This window comes from Myxocyprinus asiaticus, chromosome 47 (assembly GCF_019703515.2).
Source record: "Myxocyprinus asiaticus isolate MX2 ecotype Aquarium Trade chromosome 47, UBuf_Myxa_2, whole genome shotgun sequence".
Taxonomy (NCBI): domain Eukaryota; kingdom Metazoa; phylum Chordata; class Actinopteri; order Cypriniformes; family Catostomidae; genus Myxocyprinus; species Myxocyprinus asiaticus.
The window spans coordinates 5,892,523-5,904,436 of NC_059390.1; the positions used below are offsets into that span (position 1 = coordinate 5,892,523).

General features: G+C 36.0%; 1 protein-coding gene across 3 annotated transcripts; it reads right to left on the reverse strand.

Moving 5' to 3' along the window:
• Nucleotides 1-622: 622 nt before the first annotated feature.
• On the reverse strand, nt 623-11,710 carry LOC127436488 (troponin T, cardiac muscle isoforms-like). Of its 3 annotated transcripts, XM_051690684.1 has the most exons (11): nt 11,201-11,710; nt 9,528-9,554; nt 9,393-9,414; nt 9,242-9,299; nt 9,005-9,121; nt 8,837-8,914; nt 8,625-8,738; nt 4,047-4,159; nt 3,816-3,906; nt 1,900-1,940; nt 623-891 (listed from the first exon to the last, which is right to left on the reverse strand). In XM_051690684.1, the coding sequence occupies exons 4-11, from the start codon at nt 9,293-9,295 to the stop codon at nt 846-848; spliced, it is 654 nt and encodes a 217-aa protein (XP_051546644.1). In that variant the 5' UTR covers nt 9,296-9,299; nt 9,393-9,414; nt 9,528-9,554; nt 11,201-11,710; the 3' UTR covers nt 623-845. The 3 variants fall into 3 exon arrangements, with proteins under 3 accessions (XP_051546644.1, XP_051546643.1, XP_051546642.1); XM_051690683.1 differs by lacking the exons at nt 1,900-1,940; nt 11,201-11,710 and adding an exon at nt 1,620-1,657 and having other exon boundaries at nt 9,528-11,185; XM_051690682.1 differs by lacking the exon at nt 11,201-11,710 and having other exon boundaries at nt 9,528-10,718.
• Between the last annotated feature and the right edge of the window lie 204 nt (nt 11,711-11,914).

An 11,914-nucleotide genomic window follows, 5' to 3' on the forward strand; every position in this document is an offset into this window, starting at 1 on the left:
TATGGCTTTAACTCGAGTTAAAATGAAAAATGTGTGTTAAAATTAGCATTGAATAAAAATTGTAGAACTCTGGCTGCAACACGAGTCAGGACCACTTTGCATTTAATTAGTTTAGTTTAAACGGGCATAGAACTCATTCATTACCCTATCCAATGTTATTTATTTATTTATATATTCTTTGTGTGGATTATATCTTTTCCTCGTGCATGGGAGTTTTCTGTCGTCTGATTTGTTACATTAGAAATCCTGGATTAAAATAAATATGTATTCGTGTCAAAGGAACATAACTGAAGGGCGCCCCCTGTGGTTAGTTCTGTGAAGTACACTGCCACCGCCTATTTCCACTTGATGTAACTTAATGATTATATATATATATATATATATATATATATATATATATATATATATATATATATATCATGATAAAATTACTTTGAATATTGTTGTTAACTATTTATTTATATTACTTTTTTATTGTTCCATATATAGCCTATATAACACAGCTTGTCAAAATATAATTTCTTTGATTTAATTTGATTCAATAAAATATAATTTCTTTGACTGATCTATGACAAATGCAAACTACAAAATACACAATGCACCAGTCACGCTATGTAGATGGTTTGAATCTTTTAATGTACATGATATTAAGTGATAACTGCAGAATTCCTGTGTGTTCAAGACAAAAAAGCAGAAAAACAACATGACAAAAGCAAAAAATGTCACTTTACCGTCTCTTCAAGTGCAGTCAAACAGAATAGCAATTTTATAATGACTACAACTGAATATGTTGAAAATGTGACATTGTCTTCTTGATTTCTGGGCCATCTTGATCTGTGTCATGTTTACCTCAGCCTGCCACCAACCTTGCCCTTGCCACGGCCTTTGGCACTGCAGAAAAAAAAAAAAAATAATAATAATTATACATTTTATTTGGCTTCACATAAAATCAAATATTTCTAATACAGCAAACATGGGAGTTGAACATTAGAAAAGACATATTTCATACACACATGCACAAGGCAGTACAGTTTTTGATGAGTGATTCATGCAGACCATGTTCACACTGAGAAGTTTTGCCCTAGTGTTGTTCTTCTTACCCTTTTATTCAGCCTACAGACTCTGTATCCCGAGACAAAATATTTACTTTAACTTACCGTTGCATTTGAGTTTCTCTCATCTATGTCCAATCAATACATTACAATATCTTACAGCTTTTATCTTGTAAATGATACAATAATGTACACTGATCTGTATATATAATTGTATTTTTAGTCTCCATGTACAGTACGTGCCAATCTCAGGGTATTGGCGAGGACATAAGGATATGAACTGAAGGAGCCACTTAAACTGGTCCTATTAGGATTGAGTCTAAAGATCCTAAAAAATGTCCCATCTTGATGCTGAGATTGAGCTGGACCGCATGCTTCGAGCTCCCTCCTGTCAGGACAGTATGGTTTCAATGGGCCTGCCCTGCTGAAAAGAGCAGCTTAGACCAACTCAAATTTTCTATGTTGGTCTTTTCAGCAGGGTGGGTTCAAAAGACCCAAACATCTTTCCTCTGACCCAAGGCTCTTTGAAACCAGGGGAAAGTGACCAGTGTGGCTTAGGGTCCTTACCTCTGATGATCCTTGACTCTAGCCAGAAGCTGAGTAATCTGTAAGGGACAAATATGGAAGCCTTGCTAAGCACAAAACAAAACACATGTGAACAGGACCAGCTGAAGGGGAAACCTGTGGAGCTTCAGACGTCCGAATGAGTGCCAGTGCCTGATCAGAGCCACAAGCACATCACCTGCCTTCACCCATGGTGGAGACCCGAGACAAATCTGACCGACAACAGTTACTGATAGCAGGCTACACAACAGTGAGGTTGGCGCTCTCACAGCCAGTTACTTACAACTTCTGTTGTTCAGCGATTCGGGTCTGGAGAACGTTCATCTGGAAGCAAGTCACAATTTTAGACAGGCACGCCATGGACGCCTGTTTTCAAAGCTCCAAAATGGGAACTACCTTACTGGCTGAGTCGAACATTTAAAGTCAACATGTAACAGTGTCCATAATGTAATGAATTTAAAGTGATTTAATAAGAAAACATCTTCATTTAAAGGAATCTTTCACCCAGAAAAAAACAATTATCTAACCATTTACTCACCTTTATGTTGTCTAACTCATATGACTTACTTTCTTCCGCGGAACACAATCAAAGATATTTTAATGGGGCCGTATAATGCAAGTGAATGGTGAACAAATTAAGTTTGAAGCTCCAAAAAGGACATTAAAGGGATAGTTCACCCAAAATTGAAAATTCTCTCATCATTGACTCACCCTCATGCCATCCAATTGGATGACTTTCTTTTTCTGCAGAACACAAATGAAAATTTTTAGAAGAATATTTTAGCTCTGTAGGTCCACACAATGCAAGTGAATGGTGACCAGAACTCAGAAGGTCCAAAAAGTACATAAACGCAGCATAAAAGTAATTCAAATGACTCCAATGTTTAAATCCATGTCTTCAGAAGCGATATGAAAGTTGTGGGGGAGAAACAGATCAATAATTGAGTTATTTTTTATTATAAATCTCCACCTTTGACCACCGGTTGCAAATCATCAAAAAACAAAAGAAGAATGTGGAAATGAAAGTGAAAGTGGAGATTTATAGTAAAAAAGGACTTAAAAATGTATCTATTTCTCACTCACATCTATTATATCGCTTCTGAAGTCATGGATTAAACACTGAAGTCGTATGGATTACTTTTATGATGCCTTTATGTGCTTTTGGTGCTTCAAAATGTTGGTACCCATTCACTTGCATTGTATGGACCTACAGAGCAGAGATATTCTTCTAAAAATCTTCATTTGTGTTCAGCAGAAGAAAGAAAGTCATACACATCTGGGATGGCATGAGGGTGAGAAAATTATGAGAGAATTTTCATTTTTGGGTGAACTATCCCTTTAATTATTCAGAATTGATTAGATTGTGGAAAGTTGTCTCTATGTGACATCAGCCGAATATCAAAGTTGTTTCAGAGGCAGGACAAACATTTCTTTCACAATACGATCAAGAATGTGTAGTAAACGTAGGGTCAATTTTGATTTCATGTTGACTTTAAAGAGTGATTTACGTTGAATCAAACTAGCATAAAATTATTATTTTTACTATCTTTTTACTAGCTAAAAAAAGACATAAATGTTCTTAAAATGAAGGCGACATGGCACAAGAAAATCACTGTCAGCACTGCAAAAACAAATTTTCCTACTAAGTAATTTTGTCTTGTTCTCCAGTAAAAATATCTTAACATCCTTAAAACAAGCAAAAATTACTTGAGAAGAAAAATAACGTAAAATATTTTATCTACTTTTAAGAGAAATCTAACAAAAGTTTTTGGGGTTAATGCTTAAAAAAAGAAACTATTTGCTAACGGGGTATGAAAAATAAACTTGTTTTACCTTAAAATTAAGGGTTTTTTCTTATCCCACTGACAAATATTTTTTCTTGATATAGAAGCATAAATGTTACTAAATTTTGTTAGATTTCTCTGAAAACAAGACAAAAAAATCTTATGTCATTTTGCTTGTCAAGAAAATCTTGTTTTAAGAATGTTTAGATGTTTTTTACTGGAGAAAAAGACAAAAATGCTTGTCTTTTGCTGATGTTGTCATGTTATTTGCAACATGACCGCAATCCACAAATTTCGTCTGGTCTGTGATTTAAAACTATAATTAATAGACATCTTTTAAATTATTATGCTAAATGTTTTTCTACATCCCACAATCAGGCACCTGCATGAACGTGTGCAAACCAAGAAGACTTACGTCATATTTCTGTCTCTTCAGTTTCTCGCTAAGGTCGAATTTCTCCGCCTCCAGTTGCATCATCCACTGCCACAGCTCATTGGCTTTCTCTCTGCGATAACCAATCAGAAGCTTCATCAGGGGTCACTTTCACAACACTCACTGATCTTAGAACTGTGTGAGCAAAGACCTCAACTGACTAGATCACATAATTTCTGTTGAGTTCCCTCTAAAGTGTATGAAGTGGTTTACTTGAGTTTATCTTCAGACAGATGGTCAACGTTAAGTGGCTTCCTCCTATCAGTCAGGATCTTCCTCTTCTTCTCTCTTTCCGTCTGTTTCTTTGCCCCTTTACGACCCTCGCCCTGCCAGACACGATTGATGCCGTAAGCGTAAAGTAGATTCTGCCTGTGGGGGGTCTTAGTTTGGGTATTATTTATAGGTATTAATCACATGGTTCTTAATTTATGATGAAACACATTTGACCGGTACCGGTTCTACCATGTTTTTTTGGACATCAACCATGGCAATACCATGTTCTTTTGGACATTTACTATGGTAATACTATGGTATTCTTTACAATACAACAATGCTACAATGCTAACATAAAAAATACCATGTTTGTTTTGGACAAGTATTAAAGTAATACCATGGGATTCTTTAAAATACCACAGAGAACCATGTAAAGAACCATGGTACATGATAATGGTCATTGTAGTTAATAAAAGTTGCAAAAGATATGAACGAACATGTCTTTTTGGACACGTACCATGGCAATACCATGTTTTTTGGACATGTACCGAGGTAATACCATGGTATTCTATAAAATACCATGGAGAACCATGCAAATGCCATGGTACATGATAAAGGTCATTTTAATTAATAAAAAGTTCCAAAGGAATGAAAATGTATTTTTGGACATGTATCATGGCAACACCATGTTTTTTGGACATGTACCGTGGTAATAGCATGGTATTCTTTAAAATACCATGAAGAATGAAAACCATGTAAATACCATGGTACATGAATATGGTCATTTTCTCATAGTTATTATTCTATGATAAATTTGACAACACTAATAAAAAATTGCCATGTATATTTGGACATTTAATACCGTGTATTTATTTGGACATGTACCATGGTAATACCATGGTATTCTTTAAAATCCCACAGAGAACAATGTAAATGCCATAGTACATGAATACGGTCATTTTAATTAACAAAACAGTACCAAAAGTAATTACTATGTAGGCCTGTCGCGATTATTAAAGAGCCCATATTATGCTCATTATTATGTTCATCATTTTATTTTGGGGGTCTACTAGAATAGGTTTACATGCTTTACTGTTCAAAAACACATTATTTTTCTCATACTGTACATTGCTGCTGCACCTCTTTTCACCCTCTGTCTGAAACACTCTGTTGTAGCTCCTGTCTCTTTAAAGCCCCCCTTTCTGAAAATCCCAGTCTGCTCTGATTGGTCAGCTGGCCCAGTCTGTTGTGATTGGTCAACCGCTTAGAGCATTGACCAATCTGTGTGTCTGAAATGTAACGCCCCTTTCCATAACTGAGTTTCAGTTCCTGGGCATCAGGCAGGTATTATGCAAATGTGTTACATAGTGATGTCACAGAAGTAATGGCTGGACTGCAAACCAGGTGCTTCAGCAGTGTTTTCTGTGGGAGAGAGTAACTCCCTTTGGCATGGACTGTGTGCTTTGTGACTTTTCAGACCTTTTACATGCACAAACAGCTATATTACACACTAAAGGAAAGGTGAAATCCCAAAAAGCATAATAGGGCCTCTTTAAATAACCGTCTGATCGTGGTTACTGTATTACTGGGCATTCTAATTCCAATCACATTTTAATGCCCAAATAAGGGAATTTTAAGCGAATATATTGTATAAATGCCATGAACGGCATGTTTGTGTCATTCAGTTGAAGCCTGAGTGTCACTGAGCCGCACCGCGGACGTCAACCAGCTCCTGTCTCAAGCGCTCTGAATCAAAAACACAAGTGGGAGTTTGGCGCGAGCCTCTGGTGACTCACGCCAAACTCCCCTGAAAATATAAATGAACAAGTACAAACTGTGATGGTGAACTCAAAGAGCTTTGTTTTCACTTTAAACAATCGTGTAATTGCAAATGTTCCTGGTTCATATACACAGTGACACGAGGAGGAGACGCATGCTTTATTTCTGTGGAGTGATGAAATAATGAAATGAAATCTCAAAGGTTGTGCTTCATGAGAAACAAGGAACAAGGGCTCGTGGGTTTAATCAGAGCATTAAAATAACACGTGAAAGTGAAGAAATTAGGACAGAAATATTTTACTATTGAAAAATATTATAAAATATTATATAAATATAATAATTTATATATTATATATATATATATATATATATATATATATACACACTATATTGCCAAAAGTATTCGCTCACCTGCCTTTAGACGCATATGAACTTAAGTGACATCCCATTCTTAATCCATAGGGTTTAATATGACGTCGGCCCACCCTTTGCAGCTATAACAGCTTCAACTCTTCTGGGAAGGCTTTCCACAAGGTTTAGGAGTGTGTTTATGGGAATTTTTGACCATTCTTCCAGAAGCGCATTTGTGAGGTCAGACACTGATGTTGGACGAGAAGGCCTGGCTCACAGTCTTCGCTCAAATTCATCCCAAAGGTGCTCTATCGGGTTGAGGTCAGGACTCTGTGCAGGCCAGTCAAGTTCTTCCACACCAAACTCGCTCATCCATGTCTTTATGGACCTTGCTTTGGGCACTGGTGCGCAGTCATGTTGGAACAGGAAGGGGCCATCCCCAAACTGTTCCCACAAAGTTGGGAGTATGGAATTGTCCAAAATCTCTTGGTATGCTGAAGCATTCAGAGTTCCTTTCACTGGAACTGAGGAGCCAAGCCCAGCTCCTGAAAAACAACCCCACACCATAATCCCCCCTCCACCAAACTTCACAGTTGGCACAATGCAGTCAGACAAGTACCGTTCTCCTGGCAACCGCCAAACCCAGACTCGTCCATCAGATTGCCAGATGAAGAAGCGTGATTCGTCACTCCAGAGAATGCGTCTCCACTGCTCTAGAGTCCAGTGGCGGCGTGCTTTACACCACTGCATCCGACGCTTTGCATTGCACTTGGTAATGTATGGCTTGGATGCAGCTGCTCGGCCATGGAAACCCATTCCATGAAGCTCTCTATGCACTGTTCTTGAGCTAATCTGAAGGCCACATGAACTTTGGAGGTCTGTAGCGATTGACTCTGCAGAAAGTTGGCGACCTCTGCGCACTATGCGCCTCAGCATCCGCTGACCCCGCTCTGTCATTTTACGTGGCCTACCACTTCGTGGCTGAGTTGCTGTCATTCCCAATCACTTCCACTTTGTTATAATACCACTGACAGTTGACTGTGGAATATTTAGTAGCGAGGAAATTTCACGACTGGACTTGTTGCACAGGTGGAATCCTATCACAGTACCACGCTGGAATTCACTGAGCTCCTGAGAGCGGCCCATTCTTTCACAGATGTTTGTAGAAGCAGTCTGCATGCCTAGGTGCTTCATTTTATACACCTGTGGCCATGGAAGTGATTGGAACACCTGAATTCAATTATTTGGATGGGTGAGCGAATACTTTTGGCAATATAGTGTATTTATATATATTTTTTTATTTTTTTATAAAAATATAGAATGTAAAATACACTACCGGTCAAAAGTTTTGAAACACTTGACCGAAATGTTTCTCATGATCTTAAAAATCTTTTGATCTGAAGGCGTATGATTAAATGTTTGAAATTTGTTTTGTAGACAAAAATATAATTGTGCCACCATATTAATTTATTTCATTATAAAACTAAAATTTTATAAAAAAAATAAAAAATAAAAAAAAGGTTTTTGAAATTGATGACTTGGACCAAATAATAAAGAAAACCAGCCAATAAGTGCCCAACATAGATGGGAACTCCTTCAATACTGTTTAAAAAGCATCCCAGGGTGATACCTCAAGAAGTTGGTTGAGAAAATGTCAAGAGTACATGTCTGCAAATTCTAGGCAAAGGGTGACTACTTTGAAGATGCTAAAATATAACACAGTTTTGATTTATTTTGGATTTTGTTTAGTCACAACATAATTCCCATAATTCCATTTATGTTATTCCATAGTTTTAATGACTTTACTATTATTCTAAAATGTGGAAAAGTAAGTGTTTCAAAACCTTTGACCGGTAGTGTATATGAGTTCAAAAAACAACAAAGTAAATGAAAAAATTACCAAAATTAAAGTTGACCAAAAAGAGAAACATATTTCAAGTATTTAGAAATATTTTGATATTTAAAACATTATTTTACATTCATAAGCAGTGTTGGGTGTATGCATTACTAAGTAAGTAATTACTGTAATTAAATTACTTTTTCATTGAAAAAAAAATTACTCTATTAATTACAGTTATTCTGATGTATTGCATTAAATACAGTATAGACTATAGAACAATTCTATATTAAACAATAGTGAATTTAAAAATGTAACATCTAATGTTAAAATATATGTTTTCTAATTTAACGCTGCCCCTTTCAGTTGTTCAAATGATATCATTCAGCATCATGGTATATATCAAAGCACCATGATATTACTTTCTGATACCCTCACAGTTTTACTGTACATTTATGTAAGAGAAACAAAATAATTGTATTTCATAACTGAAAAGACCTACCATTTTTCAAGCGAATTTTTAAATTTTAAATCCATTCAGTATTAAGCGTAATACTTTGCAAGGTCCAATGCCTTCATTAGTTGTTTCCCCTCAAATCTCTAAGTCTGACCTTCTGCTGGATTCCTCCATACTGGTGTGTCATGTTGGTAAGCGCTTTCTTTTTCTTAGCATCCTCATCCTGTTTCTTCCTCTGTTCCTCTTGCTCTCTCCTCTCCTTTTCTTCCTGTAGAGAGGCAATGGAGTGAGTTTCACTTACTATGTTCTCATTCCTTACTGGAAATTAATGCCTACTTCCTATTGGCTAAGGGGAGTATCACTCACGGCCAGCCGAGCTTGTCTCTCCTTTTCTTTCTCTGCACGGATTCTCTGCTGCTCTGCCCTCTCGGCACGACGCTTCTCCTGCATGCAGCCACCAATAAAGAACTGTCAATCACACGTAAAGACTAAAAGAGTCTGTTTTAAGTTGTAGGTACAGTATGCAGGACTTACAATTCTGTTGACCAGAGCAATCAGCTCCTCTTCATCTCTCTTCCTCTGAATGAAATGAGCTTCAATGAGAGACTGCAGCTCTGTTAAATCCTTCTCCTGGCGCTTCCTGTGGATGTCCTGTCACACACACACACACACACACACACACACACAGATGTATTGACATAAAAGCAAAGCACTTACATGTGGAAGTATATAGAGGAAGTGATTTTCTAATCCGAAGCTCAGTTCACTCACATCAAAGTCCACCTTATCTCCTTCAGGAATCTTTGGAGCGGTGATGTTAGACATGAACCTGTTAAAAAGTGTAACATGAGAACCGACTGAAACAGTGTGAATGTTTGGAGAACAATACATAACTTAAGAATGTGGTGAATACAGAACATACTTTGGCTTTGGTTTCGTCTCATCTGTGGATACAAATTCAGAAAATACATCAGCATGTACATACAGAGAATGTTACACGTAAGATTTGCACTTCCACAATGAATTAAATAGCATGGCTAATTGCAGAAGAAGCTACCTGTGGCCTTTTCCTCAGTAGGGGCTTCTGTTACATGAAAACAGACGAAGGAATGGAAAATTGACATCATTAACATCACAGTGTCTTAATTACATTAACATTTACTTAACCAAAACCTTTGGCAACAAATTGGCAGGGAAAATTAACAATTTGGGAACATACAATCCAGAAATCACCCTTTTTAACTATGACGGTTTGTGTTTTCAACTGTTTTCAGAGTAACAGTCCAAAATATCCTTGTATAGGGAAACAAATATTTGTCTGAATGTGATGACCCACTGTTCTGACAGTCCATATCATTACACGTGATGGAAATGAGCTTATATATTGCATCATGACATACAAACCTTATGAATAAACATACCATAGTTTGCATCCTTTAGACCCCACAAGAAGACATCATGCGGTTGTAAAACACATTTGCTTTAAATCACCATCAAATCATCACATTTTGAAGTAATTAAAGGGAAAATGAGATACATGGTATTGAGATACCAATGTACATAATGGAGTCATAGTTCTGGGCTTAGTAATACAAACTGAATTCGATTTACTGGAAGTAAATGTAATGAACTGAATTGATGGTAGTGGCCACCCAGTGCTCTTTAAAGAACTAAACAGATCACAGACTTGAACAGTATCTGCCATATCATAAAACAACCAGTCAATTCATGTGGCCGTGCAAAGCTATGCCTTCCTCTGCATTTATGACTAAATATTAGCTGCAAAATGCAAAAAAAAAAAAAAAAAAAAGTTGTAAACTGAATGACCAAGTTTGTGTCTTGGAAACACTTAGGTAACTATTTTGTTCATTACAATACATATTTATACTATATTAATGTATGTAAAGCTATAAAGAGCTTTACCTTCTGGTTCAGGTTCTGGCTTGCTCTTTACAGATATAAGATAAGTTAATGGTTAAAGTATGAATATTTACAGATATACCAAGGTATAAATGACCATTATATTCATAACAACTGTAATAATTACCTTCTACAGAAGGAGGAGACTCTATTATAAGAACAGCACATCAGTTAATTTTTAAAAGCTTAAGAATAAATACACATACCATAATAAGTCCTGACATTCAAGGAATGTCTTAATAAACAGTAAATCCAGACACAAAATATTATCATTCTAGAAGAAGAAAAATAAGGAATTTGAACTAATTTAGACAGTACTGAATCTCGAATTTCAGTTACTATCACTTTGTCAATTCAAGTAATTGAACTGAATCTAAATTGTAATTAAAAGGGAACTTAATGAAGCTTGAATTTCCTGAATGCAGGTCTTAGTTCACACAATAAGTACTAAAAGTATATATAATTTGCCAATGTTTCAGTTTGAGGAATTTTGTATCATGTAACTAGCAATGTTTGTTAATTTAATTATTTAAATAGTGCTCGGTATGAACTGCTGTAACTATGATGATATACAATTATATATTTTTATAATAATTAAAATACCAAAATGCTTGAATAAATTATGTATTAACAATAAAAGTAAAATATGAAGCTTGATTGGGCAATGGTTACCTTCCACCTAGGGGGCTGGTTCTAATATAAAAATATAACAAAGTATTCAATGTCTAGCATTGAAACTTGTGATTGCAAAGTTAATATGTTAAGGAAATATTAAGTAACCACAAAATTAAGGTCAGCTGGTTGCTTTACCTTCCTCTGGTGGAGGTTCCACTTGTTGTGAAAAGAAACAATTAAATGGATGCAGTAATACAGATGTCTTTCAGTATCATGCAAGGTTTACATATGTGTAAAAACATAATATTTGTTAGTGGTTAAAAGGCTTCTGAGAAACATACCATTACACCAATGAACAACTAAACAATGAGAGTGTGAGTGCATAAATTAATGAATACAATTATTGATATAGTATAATACATCTCAAAACATTACCTTCCACTTCAGGAGGAGGGGCAATCAAACAAATGAATGAAAGGAAGGAGGGAGGGAGGGAAGGAATAATTGCAAAAATAAATGAGTGAATGGTTGGATGAATACACTGGGTGACTGGGAATTGTCTACATGCGTGTCAAATATTTTGTCAGATTTTACAGCAGAGGTTTCTAATAGTTTAGGCCACATGTTGTCAAGTACTGTATCATAATCTCATTTTTAATTTATTTATATTTGGGGGTCAATTTTAAATTAACTTCATGCAGGTAACAGCAACCCAACACAAATCAAACACAGATTTACCTTCTTCTTCAGTTTCCTCCACTATAGTGTGAACATAACAATGATTATTAGCACATACATTTAAGCCTTAGCATTAAGAGAGTTCATTTCATGTGCATCTATCACCTTTGTCAGAACACTGAGATACACGTAACAGCTTGTAAACGACATTGTAAATGACGCCTTTGCAGG